Source organism: Sander lucioperca, chromosome 14 (assembly GCF_008315115.2).
Source record: "Sander lucioperca isolate FBNREF2018 chromosome 14, SLUC_FBN_1.2, whole genome shotgun sequence".
NCBI classification, from domain to species: domain Eukaryota; kingdom Metazoa; phylum Chordata; class Actinopteri; order Perciformes; family Percidae; genus Sander; species Sander lucioperca.
In genome coordinates this window covers 306,998-322,829 of record NC_050186.1, presented here as the reverse complement: position 1 = coordinate 322,829, position 15,832 = coordinate 306,998, and the positions used below count along the sequence as shown (strand labels likewise).

Here is a 15,832-nt window from a genome sequence, read left to right as displayed (position 1 = left end):
AGCTAACAGCTAATTCGGCTAACTGCTAGCTGAGACAGCATGTAATAACTTTAAAAGACCCTCAAAATAAAACTTGAAAATAAACGTTGACATATATAACAAACACCTAACATATATAACAGCTGTTACATCAGTTCTACTTTACTTGTGCTCATTTAAAATACAATCACTCAATACTTGTCTTTATTGTTATTACTGTGAAGTCTTAATTTAGCTGTAGCCTGCTTTTCCCATTACGTTTGAGTTAACGTTATTTTAGACTGAATCTAGCTGTCAGCTAGCGGTTAGCCGAATTAGCTGTTAGCTAAACTAACGTTAGCTTCCCGGTGGAGGCTAGCCATAGGCTAGCGTGGAACAGATCGTGCAGGTCGTATGGATACGTAAAACAGTATTATCTTGCGCATGTGCAGAACGGATCGTGCAGGCAAAACGGATCGTGTACCGACAGCATCTCATAACCCTTACTTGACCCTTGACTCGTCGGTCCTCGGCTAAACCGGAAGTTGTTCAGTCCATCCTCAGTGAAGGCCGTCTCAAAGCTCTTATTTCTGCCCCGAGGAGCGAGCATCGAGGAGGGATCACCGAGGAGCAATGAACGAGGATACACGAGAGCAGCCTTCCCGGAAGCTGTGCAACTGAATGAGTTGCTAACTCGTAAGGTCATTGGTCATAAATCCCAACCCCCTCCATGTAAACAGATGAGACATTGGCCAAAAAAAATAAATCAAAGTACACCTCAAATACATTTTTCCCAAAGATGGTTTCTGTCATTTTAGTTAGTTCTGATCATACTGATGTATGTTCAAATGTTCATTTTTCTGATCAGTTTTGTTTTTATTAGTTATTTGATGCTATAAAAACAGGGTGAAACGTCACGATTGACAGCTGAAATTTACTGTTCTCTTAATGTAGAGATCAGGGATAAAGAATGTTAATAAAATCGTTTTGAGCCTTATCCGCTTTAGAAACATCAATGTTAAAATCCCCAAGAAGAGTCTTCATGCTACACATTGGAAGGTTTCAACTTTTTCAAATAGTGTGGGTATTGTGAAAGATCTTGTATCTTTTTAGCACCTTATCATAATACATTCCGAAATGTAAACATTTTTGTTTCTCTGAGAAAATGTAGGCCTATACATACTGCCCAGATTCTTTAAGTGCCTTTAAGGACTTCTTCCTCACGCAAGAATAATGTAAATTTTCATCCATGTTGTGCAGGGTGATTACTAAAAAGACTCACACATTTTATGCAAAGTTATTCATCTTATGGTTAAGATAGATTAAAACTATAAACAATAAACACAGGCTAACAAAACAAAAATTTTCCAACAAGTTTTTCTTTAATGTTACTTTTCATATTAAAAAAACAAGTCCACTATAAAGGTATAGCAATTTTATAAAAGAAGAGGACAAGAAGTGACAGTGAATTACATACGTTAACATATGTTCAACTTGAAAATCATCACTTTACTTTGGTTCTTGTCAGCTTGCTGACACTGATGCAATGTGAGGCACTGTGCAAACAGAAGTAACAATGGGAATAATCAGTCCCTCATGCACAGGGTACAGTATGAACTTCCTATGTTTTAGCATGCAAATGAACACAGGTGCACAAATAACATGTCTACATGCAAAAATCAAACCCCCTCTCTAATTGGCTGCAAACACTTTATGGTACTGAGCAGTACACAGCAGTGACATTACCAGGGATTGTTGTAGTTTGATTTTACACATGCACACTGGTTATTTCAGTCAGGTAAAAAACACTAACACCAGCCACAGTATACCTAAGTAGCCAAAACACTTTGATGTGGCTCACTAACATGTATTAAAGCCCCTATAAATAAGCAGGACTTACTGACTCAGATTATTGCATCTTCCAAATGATTCTGATAGCATAAGAGTTTGTTTGTAGGAAAGTTTGCTTACCAATACACACTATCCTAATGAGAATTGTGACTTTTATGTCTTTTTGGGTCCTCCCGCTATCATGTTCAAACCCTACACATAGTGGCATTATGTACTATTTCTGATGTATCATCCACTGACAAAGGTTTGATATATAGTCTGGGGGTGCCACCAAATAGGTGACTAATTGAAGGAGCCCGATTCAACTACGAATCTCACTTTCAAATTGTTGCAGTGTCAGAAAATTTGGTTATAAAAACAAGGATCATTCCATCCGGGCTATGGGGGTGCTGAATGTCTGATTTTATATAGAATTACTTGGTTTCTCCTAATAAATCATGATATATAGCCTATTTTAGAATACACTTATTAATCAGAGCACTCACTTCAGAATGTAGTACTAGCAGAGCGCTAAATATGTTTTGAATCTATGAACGATTCGTACGAGTGTAAAAACAGCCGGTTGCGGCTTGCACCTCTCTCTTTCTCTCTTGTTGACTGTCTCTTCACTACCCTGTCATTTTCCTTCTGTGGATTGCTTAAATGGAGGGAAAATTGAATTAGGGCCGAAAGTTCCATTTGAAACCATTAAAGCAAGCAGGCTTAAACTAAGTGATGTGTTCTATCGAGCTCTGTTTCAGATGGACAGCACTGCTCCTACACACATGCCTTAAACACAACAAATTGGTCTGAAACAACAGCTAAGCGATTACATCATGTATCTTGGCCAATAATATTGTTTTTGCTATTTTTCTACAGAATGGTTAAACAGAGGGTGAAAAAATACAACTGGCAACTAGTGGCGCCAGGCCCATTTCTGCTCTTTTGTCTGCTGTGGAAAACATTTAAGCCAATGTTGCATATGAGAATCTGGATCAACAAACAATTAATCCATCTTTCCAAGACACATCTGTAATCTTTACTCCTCCCATAGTATACTTATGTCAGTAAGCAGTCTGTGGATATATCCATTTGTCTTATTATATCAACAGTATGTCTCCTCTGTATTTGTAATAATAGCAGCTGAAGTTACACTAAAATTATGCTAAAAAGCAAAAGCAAAACAGCTCCAGCCATTTCTCCACATGATAAAATACAAGGTGCACCAAGATACTGTAAAGTTGATCACTGAATGATTCATGTGGGTGAGACAGCATTTATCTGTATGGGGTGGGGGAGCGGCACGAGTCATGAAGACAAAAAAACTTTATCTCACTCGTAGTTCATACATAACATTCATTCATATGTTTGTGTTAACTTATGGATAGTTGTTAGCCATTGCTAGCTAAACTTTTGTAACCAAACTGCTAAAGTGCAGAAGTTATTCTTCTTCTGGCATTTTTAGCAGTTACCATTCAGCTTCAGTTGCATTACCTACTTCTGGACTGGAGAAAGGCTGACCCTGATTTACATGTAGCCGAAAAAACAAAGACCGATTGCAAACAGATTGGAGATCTGCCCAACAGAGGCGCATATACAGACAGGTGACAAATTAAAGGACAAACCTGAATAAATGAGTAGGGAAAGATAATTAATGCAGAAGCTTCCACACAGGTACACTACATGGTACAATTCAAGTAACCTCCAGTCATGCTCTGTGGCTTGTATAAAATGATGAACAGGCCCAGTCGATTCTGATTTTGTATCAAGCTGGCAAAAGTAAAAGAACTAAGGCTACATTCAGCCTGCAGGCAAAAGTGACCCAAATCCGATTTTTTTGCTCATATCTGATTTTTTTCGTATTTGAGCATTAAGGCCTGCAGTCTGAACGCAGCATAAGTAACTTTGAAAGAAGGTTCATTGTTGGGACATGGATGGCAGGAGCTTCAGTCACAAAGACAGTTCAACTGGCTAGTGTTTCAAAAGGAACAGTGATCTAAAGTACATTTTGATCTATGGGAAAGACATCAGTAAATAGGGTCAGAAAAAGTCATTTGATGCTCGTGCTCGTGCATTAGTGCAAAATGTAAAGAAAAAAAGAACAATTCTTCCTAAGGTGACTGGGAATGTCAATTCAGGACGTAATCAGACTGTGTCAGCAAGAAAAGTCCCTTGACAATTACATAGAGATGGAAAACTATAGCAGTGTTGCAGTGCATACACCTCTCTTTACAAAGATGAATGCACATTTGAGAGTTCAGTGGTGTAAAAACCATAGGCAGTGGTCAACAGAGATGTGGAAAAAAGTGATTTGGTCAGATGAATCATCCATCATATTCTCGACAAGTGGATGAGTTCATGTGTGGCGTACACCAAGAGAACAATAAAGCCTGAATGCTTGACCCCTACAGTGAGGGTATCTGGTGGCTCAGTTATGCTGTGGTTGGCATTTAGCTGGCATGATTTGTGTCGACTTGTCCCCTTAGAGGGAAGGGTCATGCAAAACAATACAAAGTTGTTCTGAGAGATCATCTTTATCCTATGATGAAACATTTCTATCCTAATGGGAGTGGTCTCTTCCAGGATCAAAGTATCACTATCCATACGGCACGAGGGGTCACTGAATGGTTGCAGAGTATGAAAATGCTGTGAATCATTGGCCTTTGCAGTCCCCTGATCTCAAACCAATTGAACACCTATGGGATATTTTGGACTGACGTGTCAGACAGGGCCTTATCGCCAACCATCAAAGCACCATCTTCTTTTGGAAGAATGGTGTTCCAACACCTAAGACACTTTGTTGTTTTTTTCTTTAATTTGTCACCTGTCTGTATGTGCTGAATGTAAATAAGAGTGTCTTCAATATAAGAGATTTTGTGTCAATTGGGCCTTTGAATTGTCATATCTGGAACACAAGTGTAATTAATATTACTGTGACAATGACAAAAAACACTTACAGTGCAGTACTACACGTTGATTAAGCCAGTCTAATGTAAATTAGACTGCTCAATCATAGATCTTTTTGTCATTTCAACTGGAATTTTGACCATAGTAGACAGGGTAACGGCAGACCTCTGTTACATAAATACAAAGGTCTGAAGAATTTAAAATGATTGTTGTAAGAGTTGCCCTGATGATGTTATACAAACAATGTCCATATTGTATTCATACAGATACATTAAAATCAGTCATTGTACTGTAATCCCAAGTGTTTTGACTTAACATACGCAGTGTGAATGTTACATGGTGTGGTGTGTGTAACTTTTAGTTAGGGTTAGATCTGAACTGTTGCTATGACTGATGTGCTGAAGGCAAGGTGAAACATAATGACGGCATACTGTGTGTGCAGAAGAATGCTTGGATTTGTGTGTTGTGTTCAGACAGTGAGGTGCCCATGGAGACTGACAACGTGTCTGTGAGTGCAGTCATGCTTACAGGAACATCCGTGTGTGTGTGTGTATGTGTGTGTGTGTGTGTGTGTGTGTGTGTGTGTGTGTGTGTGTGTGTGACTTTGTATGTATTTGGTGATCATTTCAGAGTACCAGGAGTCTCCAGAGGACACGTCATCTGAGTACCAGGAGTCTCCAGAGGACACATCATCTGATGCAGCTTCATGTCTCTTTCTACCAGGAAGGAGCAGTGTTGGCCAGTCGTCTCATACGCCTAGAAATACACATTGTACTCACGTTATTTTAAGAATTCTGCAAAAACTGTAGGAATGATCTGAGCATCCCAGTTGTTCAAAAAGTTTAATCTCTGGAAATCCGGAAATCCCATGATTTGCTAATATTTATTTTACTTAAAAGTTCTGAGTTCTACTTTATCATTGTATCAAATCAGGTGCAAAATATAAATACATGTATATACTGTATACTACATGATACGAATGTTGTCTGATTTTTTAAGTTAGTTTTGTTACATTTTGTTCCTGAAATCCACCCTTCTGCTGGGATCACGATGATCCAGATTTCACGGATCAAAGGTATCCCAATTCTACTGAAAAGTTTTGAACAACACATGCTGACGGTTTAATCCAGATTAGGACCAAAATTGCATTACGTGATCTAATCCGATTTCAGAATCCTTTTTTTCTTTTGAACAACTCATTTGAAAGATTTGATCCAATCCGAAAGCCAAAATCCACCCAGATTACTTCTGAACAACTAGGCCCAGGAATATGATTATCTAGTTAATCTCCACACGCTGTGGAGGAGGGTCTGGCTAGTCCACATAGCATTCTGGGAGCAAAGCGAGACTAGCTAACGGTCAACAAACCTCAGGTAGCAGGTACAGTGGAGTAGATATATACATATTGAAAGAATCTGACCTATCTGTATCTGAATGTCTTACCTTGTGTTCCTGTCTTGGTCTCGGATCTTCTTTTCCATTTCAGCATCTGTGAGGGTCTCCAGCAGGGGGCACCACTGATCTGCATCACCTGTGTTGCGGATGGCAATCTCTACTGTCGGGAGTGGATTCTCACTGTGAGCAAATTACAAGCATGGCAGTAATGAATCATTAACATAATACACCAAAGATCATCAGCTCAAAGGGTAAAATGTAGAAAGTTTGGGATGAGCCTACATACTCCAAAAACATTAGTGATAGTGAGATGCTTGCTACAGTTACATTTCTAGTGATGAAACGGCGAAAACACGTTTTATTTCTCTGATTTCACAGCTTTGTTCTAACGCCGCTGGGCACTCTTTCTCTCCAGTCTCTATCTTGTTCGACCATATAGCGTTATCGTGCTTTCGGATAGTCCGTCTAAAACAGTTTTTAATATCCAACGCTGTCCAAATTGCTCCAAAATCCAAACCTCAAGTTCATTGGGTACCCAGGAAACCAAGTGTGAAGTAGATTGGAAGAACGTTTCATGAGATATTTTGAGATATTAAGACAGACGCACAGACAGACAGACACACACACACGCACGCACACACATGCGCGCACACACACACACACACACACACACACACGTCCCACTTTATTAGATAGATGTAGCACCAATTTCAATTTTTTTCGCCTACTGCAAAGACACCCCAATTTTATGAAAAGACCATCTTTCCAGTGTTAACATATTTCTTAAATGAGTGGGTGAGTTACCTGAAGGCATAGGTCCTCTGGTGCCAGCTGAGCTGACCACGAATGCTGTAGGCGATAGTCGTTACAAACTCTCCACCCAGACCCAGCTCAGAGCACAGCTTCAGTGCAAATGACTCCGGTGAATTCTCTCTCTCTGACATGTCCCACTCAAATTGGTCCACCAAAGAAATGTTCCCCACGTGGATATTCAGCTGAGGAATACAAATAAACATTATGTACACTCAAGTGTTTTTTTTTTAGCAAGTTAATCCTACACATTACATTAGCATTACAGCGACTTCTTATTTGTCTCAATACAGTTCCTGAAGAGAACACGACATTCTTCTATCACTGGAAGAAAAATAGAGCGCAGTCTTGACAAGATTACAAAGACCTTTGTAAGAAGCCTAGTCTAGGTGTGCAGAAGATGGGAGGGATGTTCCGAGAGCACAGGTTTTGGTGAATACTCGATTCTGATTGGCTGCGGGGTGTCCATAAAAAAGTGTTATAGGAGTTCAGGTGAAACTGACACATTAAAATAAAAAGAAAATGTGAATCTGTTGATTCACAGGATGGTGCTAATACACAAGCTGCAAGAAATAAGTTACACTGCTCTTCCCAAACGTCCTTTGTTTCACAGCGAATAATGTTATCTTACATCCCGTTCGCTGTTCAGGTCGCTTCTTCAGGCTGTGGCTGACAGTACACATGGCGGATAATTCTTCGTGAAAATTGTTATACTGTTTTGGGGACAATGACATGGCTGATAGCTAGCTTGTCCTGTTGTTAAACATACTGTAAAAATTATATTTACTGATTGCCAACTGTACACGTTATTGATTTTGAATCCTGCAAGCATAGCGTTAGCTTTCTGGCTCGTAGCTGTCTGAGCTTAAGTGTTGAGCGGACAATAAATAGCTCCCATTGCTAAGTGAGGTGTCCATTGTCAGGTATTAATGAACTGAATGCGGCGAAATTTTGAAGTTTATTCCCCCCTCAAAAATAGGTAATTGAGCACTGTAGTGGTTATGATCATATCAATGACTATGTAACTACATGGAAACGGGCCAAATTATGTCTGTTCCTAGTAAAGTAACAGCGTTACAGAAGGCTAGCTGTAGTCTTGCGCTGAAGTCCCTTGGGAATTCAGTTGTAGCAGGAAAAGGTAAACAGCAGTGTGGAGATCGGAGCGTAGTGTGTGAAGAGCGGAGGTGTTCACAAGGGAAGAAGCTTGGAGTAACGTAACTATGGAGCTAGAGCTAGCCTTCAGTAACGCTATTACTGTACAAGAAACAGGCATCATTTGGCCCGTATCCATGTAGTTACACAGTCACTGATATGATCATAACCACTACAGTGCTCAATTACCTATTTTTGAGTGGGGAATAAACTTCAAAATTTCACTGCGAAAGCATGAACTGTCCTCTGGAGAACATCCACCAGACCAGCAGGCGCCCGTGGATTGTTGTCGGCCGCAGCAGGCGAGGAATGCGGGGAGGAAGTAGAAGGATGTCGATCGGGCTTGCTAGCCTGGCTAAGGCAACTAACACACAGTTCGCCACTGCCGAGACTCCTATTCACGAACGCCAGATGGATCGCACACAATATGGATATATATGCTACAAATACACACGGAACTGCTGCTTGATGATTATTACCGAAGCTTGGCTGAACACACTCACTCATCCCAGACAGCAGCTAGCAGCTAACAGGGTAGGTGAATTTAAACGTCTGAGTTGAAAATACATCTTGTTGTCATGTAAGGGCCCTGTTCATGTTGCACAGACATTTTAATTAGGGCCCGAGTGCCGACAGCGGCGAAGGCCCTATTGGAACTGAAGGAATTATTATTATTAGGGCCCGAGTGCCGACAGCAGCGAAGGCCCTATTGGAACTGAAGGAATGATTAGGGCCCGAGTGCTGACAGCGGCGAAGGCCCTATTGGAACTAAAGGAATTATTAGGGCCCGGCAAATTAATTGCCTTTTTGAGGGGCTTACCCTACAAAATTAAAAAAATTGAGCCCCTGCAGTACGTTTAACGTAGACTCAAGAAACTTGGTAAACATATCTATCATGTCAAGACGCACAGAAAATGTCATTGGAGCCATACCTAAACCCAACAGGAAGTCCGCCATTTTGAATTGAAAGTTTGAAATTAGTGCGATTTTGGCCATTTCCACATGTCGTACTTTAATAAACTCCTCCTAGAGATTTCATCCAATCAACTTCAAATTTGGTCTGTGCCATCTTAAGACGTTAAAGATGAAAACTTACGTTAAAGTTACTTACTCAGACCACGCCCCCTTTCATAACATTTGAACCGTTTAAGGTAGAGTCTTGTGTGAGGTGTCATTGAACTCAGGAGAGAGTTCCTTCTTCATTGGTGATGGTTTGGCCCACCCCCTATGCATAAGCCACGCCCCCTTTCATAACATTTTAATCATTTAAGGTAGAGTCTTGTGTGAGGTGTCATTGAACGCAGCAGAGAGTTCCTTCTTCATTGGTGATGGTTTGGCCCACCCCCTATGCATAAGCCACGCCCCCTTTCAGAACATTTTAATCATTTAAGGTAGAGTCTTGTGTGAGGTGTCATTGAACGCAGCAGAGAGTTCCTTCTTCATTGGTGATGGTTTGGCCCACCCCCTATGCTTAAGCCATGCCCCTTTCATAACATTTTAATCATTTAAGGTAGAGTCTTGTGTGAGGTATCATTGAACTCAGCAGAGAGTTCATTTGTCATTGGTCATGGTTTTGCCCGCCCCCTATGTTTAAGCCACGCCCCCTTTCATAACTTGTGACCCATTTAAGGTAGAGTCTTGTGTGAAGTATCATTGAACTCAGCAGAGTTCCTTTTTGATTGTGATGGTTTGACCCACCCCCTATGCGTTAGTCACGCTCCTTTTCATAATTAATGACCCGTTTGATGTAGAGTCTTGTGTGAGGTATCGTTGAACTCAGCATAGAGTTTGTTTATCGTTGGCCCTTTTCATTGGTGACGATTTGCCCCGCCCCATATTCTTAAGCCACTCACTCTTTAATAACTAATGACACGTTTATTGTACACTATTGTATGAGGTATCATTGAACTCAATAGAGAGTTCCGTTTTCATTGGTCATGGTTTGGCCCGCCCCCTATGATTTAGCCATGCCCCCTTTCACAGCTAATTAACTGTAGACGTAGTGACGTAGAGTTTTGTGTGAGGTATCATTGAACTCAGCAGGGAGTTCCCTTTTCATTGGTGACGATTTGCGGTGTCTGAGTGCCGCGCAAATGCACGGTCGCAAGGAGCGGCGTCCGCCAGTAACCCCGACGCGCGCAGAGGCGCAGTGCCCGTCCAACGCTGCTTGCAGCTTTAATTTTTTTTTGCTATCGACAGTACTCACATACGTATAGCGATCAAGATTAACGTAAAAATTGCCCGGAGTTCTCCTTTAATGCCTTTGGCAGGTGTTTTAATTTCTGTCTGCGGAAAGATTTTGTCACAGTGATAGCATCACAACCAAGCAAGATTCAGTCATGAAACTTTACAGGTGTGTAGTTGAGATCAAAATGAAGGCCAAGTTTGAAGATGTGTGTGATCCGGGCAAGGGTGCAGCGAGAAGGGGTTCGGAAATAAGAAGTCGGGATAAAAGAGTTTCTGAGTCTATTGGACCTGCATCTGGGCATGGAGTACCTACGGCCTGATAGAAGTAGCTTAAACTGGCAAGACAAGGGGTGGCTAGGGTCAGCTGCAATGGATTGGGCCTTCTTTGCCACTCTGTTGGAGTAGATGTGGGAGAGAGTGGGGAAGTTGATGCCTGCAATCTTGCTACATGTCCTGACGGTACTTTCTAGTCGTTTTTATTTTATTTATTTTTTTTTATGGACAGAGAACCAAACCAGCAGATAAAACAGAAGGTTAAAACAGACTCTATAAAACAGGAATAAAACATTCTCATAAAAGTGGGGTCAATGTTACAATTCCTCAGTTTACGATAAAAGTACATACGCTGATGGGCTTTGGCACAAACAGCATCAGTGTGTGGTTCAAAACATAGCTTGCTATCAATTATTGTGCCAAGGTACTTATATTCTGAAGGCGTTTGATATGGTTGAATGGGGCTATATGTCAAACATTTTTAAAATGTATGGGTTTGGCAGCATTTCTATAAAGTTGATTACACACAACAAATGACTGTACCTCCAAGGACCCAGCTGTCAAACTCTTAAAATTTGTGGACGACACCACTGTCATTGGGCTCATCCAGGATGGTGATGAGTCTGCATATCGGCAAGAGGTTGATAATTTGGTGCTCTGGTGCAGTTAACACAACCTAGAGCTAAACACTCTAAAGACTGTGGAGATGGTGGTGGACTTTAGGAAGCACCCCACAGTGCTGCTCCCCCCTCACAATATCCAACAGCCCAGTGTCAAATGTGGACTCATTCAAGTTTCTGGGCTCCATCATTTCCCAGGATCTGAAGTGGGAGTCCAACATCAACGCCATCCTTTAGCCAGGTTAGACACTTTTGTTTGGCTGTTGGGCCATTAAGGCATCATCCCTTTCCCTCTCTATCGCGCTGCGTTAATCTCTATAGCAACATGGACACACACAGCCCCCTACACACCATACATAGCCAGCTAGTCTATCTAACAGCTTTAAACCAACACAAAACCTAGACCTTGATCACAACATCTGCCTATGGATCAAGGTTATTATAGTTTTGCATTTTTCATTAGTTTTTATTTTTATTTCGTTTTGACTTTTTGTTTTCAAATTCAGTTTAGTTTTAATTAGTTTTTAAAGCGGGTTTGCTAGTTTAGTTTTTATTTTTTGAAAATGCTTAGTTTTAGTTTAGTTTTTATTAGTTTTAGTCTTTTTTTGTAATATGGGTTATTTGTTGGGGGATTCAAAAAGGTCAGAAAAAGTATTGTGTAATAATAACAACAAAAACATCATGCAATTTTAGAAATATGTATTCACAATGTATTCAACAATAACATCAGTACATAAAATGTAGCCTACATATGGTCATAATAAATATGTAAACAGTCTACACAAGACACCGAGGTAAGTGCAAAATGTGTAAGTGACGTGTTCCAGGAAAAAAACCTAAATAGCCAACAGACTAAAGAAGACATACATGAACAGGTGTTTTGAACTTTGGTTCGAGTAAAGTGGCAAACTTTTTGAAGTCAATCGACTCACACAGTTGTGTAGACATCCCAGTATTAATACACATATTAACCCACACTTCCTCCCGCTTTTGGTGTTCCTGCGTATGTACTAACCAGCAGCTATTGGGTCGCTGATGAAAGCCTTCCTGTAGTGTTCTCTGTCCTGCTGTTGTCTCTGTCATGCTGCCTAGCCCTGTATCCATACATCCATGCCCGTAATGTTACCGGGGTTAACTTCTGTTTCAGGGAAAGGGGGCTTTGCTTTCTCCTTTACCTTGTTAAGGTAAGCTGGGTTAGCCTCCTAGCTTGTGTGCGCTTCTCAAATGTACGTAATTCGTGGAATTTTTCCCTGTAATAAATTGTCCACATATTTTACCACCTTCCATTGCAAGGCACTTGGTTTTATCTGACACAGTCATAATCAAATAGGTGCCGCTTTCTTCCGACTTTCGGTACCGCTATGATGCCAGGCGAGGGGCATGGTCTATGTTGTGTTCAATTTGACATGGAATGTTGGGATTTCTGGGTTCCCAGTTGGAAACTATACATGTCTACGGGAAATGTCATGGTCGGAAAGATATAACGTTATTTGCTCTATGAAAGACATCGACAAAGACGAAAACTAAGGACATTTACTCGATAATTTTATTTTATTTTAGTTAGTTTTGCAAACAGACATTACAGTTTTAGTTTAGTTATTGTTTTTATTTTTATTTCAGTTAACGACAATGTTTTTTCCCACCTAGTTTTCGTTATTTCGTTCGTTTTTGTTAACGATTATAACCTTGCTATGGATAAGGGACTTTTTAACAAACCGACCACAGTCGGTCAAGATGGGCCCCCACCACTCCTCTTCCCTGTCTCTCAGTACAGGTGCTCCACAAGGCTGTGTCTTGAGTCCCTTCCTGTACTCTCTATACACCCATGACTGCACACCTACACACAACACCAATGTCATCATCAAATTTGCTGATGACACAACAGTGGTTGGTCTGATCAGCAGGGGAGACGAGACGGCATACAGGGAGGAGGTCCAGAGGTTAACAGACTGGTATACAGTTAACAACTTGGCTCTAAACACCAAAAAAACAAAAGAGCTCATTGTTGATTTTAGGAGGAAGAAGGAGGAGTACCAGCCCCTGGTGATAAATGGGGGTGTTGTGGAGAGGGTGTCAACATTTAAGTTTCTGGGCACACACATCTCGGAGAACCTCACATGGAAACACAACATCAACTGCCTAATCAGGAAGGCACAGCAGCGACTACACTTTCTGAGAGTTCTCAGGAAGGTCAATCTATCACAACATCTGCTAGTATCCTTCTATCGCTGTTTCATTGAGAGTGTCCAGACCTACAACATCCTGGTGTGGTACAGCAGCAGCTCTGCAGCTGACAAAAAGGCCCTGCAGAGGGTAATCAAAGCTGCTCTGAAAATAACCAACACACACCTACCTGCTTTGGAAGACATCTTCACCTCCCGCTGCCTCCAGAAAACAACAAATATACTGAAAGACTCTGCCCACCATCTCTTTGACCTTCTGCCCTCAGGCAGACGATACAGAACACTTAAAACACGCACCACTAGACTGTTTTTACCCAAAGGCCATCACTACGCTGAACACTACCATGCAATCATCCAGCTAACTGGGATTGTGCAATAAATTGTATCTATTTATGTTTACAGAATATGTTGGCCGTGTACCTGCTGATAGTGTGAGTGTTGGTGTGTGCGTGGAAGTGGAATGTATAAATGTTATTTATATAGTTTTATTGTTTTAATTTTTTTTTACTTATTTATTGCTTGAGATCCGTCCTCACTTGGTGCAATGGAATTTCGTTGTATTCTTTTACAATGACAATAAAAGGAATTTAATCTAATCTAAAACTGGTGCATCAGCATCAAAATAAAAAAGAGACTTCATATCTCAATCTAGAAGGGAGAGGCCAGGAGCAGCACATTGACCCAACTCAACAGCAAGTTATTTAGTTGTTAGTCATTTATATACACATTTAATAAAGCCAGACGTAAAATGCAATCCTGATGGACACCTTTTCTCTGGGTGCCAAATTTATTTAGTTTGTCTTCAATTTTAACAGCACCCATATTTTGTAAATACACAGATTTAACCAAATCATACATTTTGCCCCCTATACCACAGTGTAAGTCTGTAATAGAGCCCTTCATGCCAAAAAGAGTTGAGTCTGATTTGTGCCCACTCTTATGAATGGGGTCAAATAAGCCCTTCACACCAGATGTCAGGGAAACATCCTGACTGTATTACAATATTAAACAACTTTAACACTGCACCCTGCCTCTCTGGAGTGCTGCATTTAAACATTTTTAATTCTGTCTGAACCATACATGTTTCTTGGCTTGAGAGCTTTTGTCTGTGTGGTCAATTCTTCCCAAGTAATTGGGAAGTCAAGTGGGTTTTGGTTGTCTTAATCTGTGTCTTATAATGTTTGGAGTTTTTCTTTCATAATCAATTGATCTGAATTGATTTGATTTAATGGTATTTGATTTATGTGATATCCAGATGTCACAATTTTGGATGGGTAATGCTTGTTGCTGTTTTATGTTGAACTTGTTCCACATATTCCAGAACTGATTTTGCTTAATGGCGTCCCAAATATTTTCAAGTTTCCCACCTCACATGTACTCCACTGCTCACTGTAATACTCTCATAATAAAAAGGTTTTTTGCATTATAACTAGTGGAGATGTCTCTCTCGGTTTGTGTGCTCTCTCATGTGAGCGTGCAGCCCTATGTAGTGGTTCCAAGGTCATGGTGTTTGTTGTGTACGTCGTTGTGGACAAGTCGCCAAGTTGGCAACACTGTCAACAACATTATTGCTACATCGCTTCCTGATTTGATGAACTACAGAGCAATATCACAGAACACACATTCGTTAATCGCGCGCCAAAAAAATGTGTGGCGTTAAAAGGAATTTGCATTAACTCGTTACTGTTTTGTTAATTTTGACAGCTCTAATTAATACAGATATTTTGTCCTGTGTTGGAAACCCGAGGACATGTAGACATAAAGTCTCCAATTATATTGCCTCAATTTTGTCGAGAGTATAAGTCAATAAGTATATTCAGGGCATGAAATTGGCACCCGCCCACCCGCCAAATGCGGGTAACTTTTCTGATTGGCGGGTTAAACTGTCAATCTACCTGCCACATTGGCGGGTAGCCAATGAGAATTGAGTGATTCAGATTCGTAACTATCGGTAAGCAGGGTACACGGTTGCTTACGGGCCTGGTCCAATCAGGGGCCCGCATCACTGGAAGACACTGATTGACAGCCGGGGCCCCCTATCGCATTTTCATTACTCACACAATCCCAGCATCCCACGTGCAGCCACTGACCAAGCGGGAGTGAGAACGGGTAAAGTTAATTTCCTAGTTTCTGATATGAAGACGAGTCGTGTGTGTGACTCGAACATCTCACATTTACCAACAAAACGTACAGCAAAAGACCGTGCAAAACATTTCAGACCGTCCTGCCAACCTGTATACATTTTAACATTAATGTACACTGGAACATTTCTTCACTCTAAAGTCAGCGCTGATGTTTCAAATTGTCGGCTCTCTGCAGCGGGCGGGACTGCTCCGTTTCCCCCGCGACTGACGCACACACAATCACACACAAACAGACACACACAAACACACGCACGCACAGACACACACACAAACGCACGCGGTGGATGCAGGAAAAAACGCAGATGAGACGTACAGGATGACCTAAATTGAGGACAGCTACGTTATTGTAAGTGCAATGATAAGTTAAAGTCCA

General features: G+C 40.9%; 1 protein-coding gene and 1 long non-coding RNA gene across 3 annotated transcripts in view; one reads left to right on the top strand and one right to left on the bottom strand.

The window, feature by feature from the left end:
• Window positions 1-1,321: 1,321 nt before the first annotated feature.
• LOC116041366 (SWI/SNF-related matrix-associated actin-dependent regulator of chromatin subfamily B member 1-like) overlaps window positions 1,322-15,832 on the bottom strand; it is a 58,325-nt gene continuing 43,814 nt past the window's right edge. Inside the window, exons 7-10 of one of the 2 annotated variants that reach the window (XM_031287248.2) lie at window positions 6,895-7,085; window positions 6,139-6,270; window positions 5,393-5,451; window positions 1,322-5,359 (exon numbers count right to left, since the gene is read on the bottom strand). In XM_031287248.2, the coding sequence (XP_031143108.1) occupies window positions 5,412-5,451; window positions 6,139-6,270; window positions 6,895-7,085 (363 nt within the window). In that variant the 3' untranslated portion in view covers window positions 1,322-5,359; window positions 5,393-5,411. Of the gene's footprint in view, window positions 5,452-6,138; window positions 6,271-6,894; window positions 7,086-15,832 lie in introns of both variants that reach the window. The other variant, XM_031287247.2, reaches the window with a different exon arrangement.
• Window positions 10,219-11,936, top strand: LOC118493046. The gene is made up of 3 exons (XR_004894982.1): window positions 10,219-10,646; window positions 11,279-11,284; window positions 11,927-11,936. It is a non-coding gene; the product is annotated as an uncharacterized LOC118493046 (long non-coding RNA).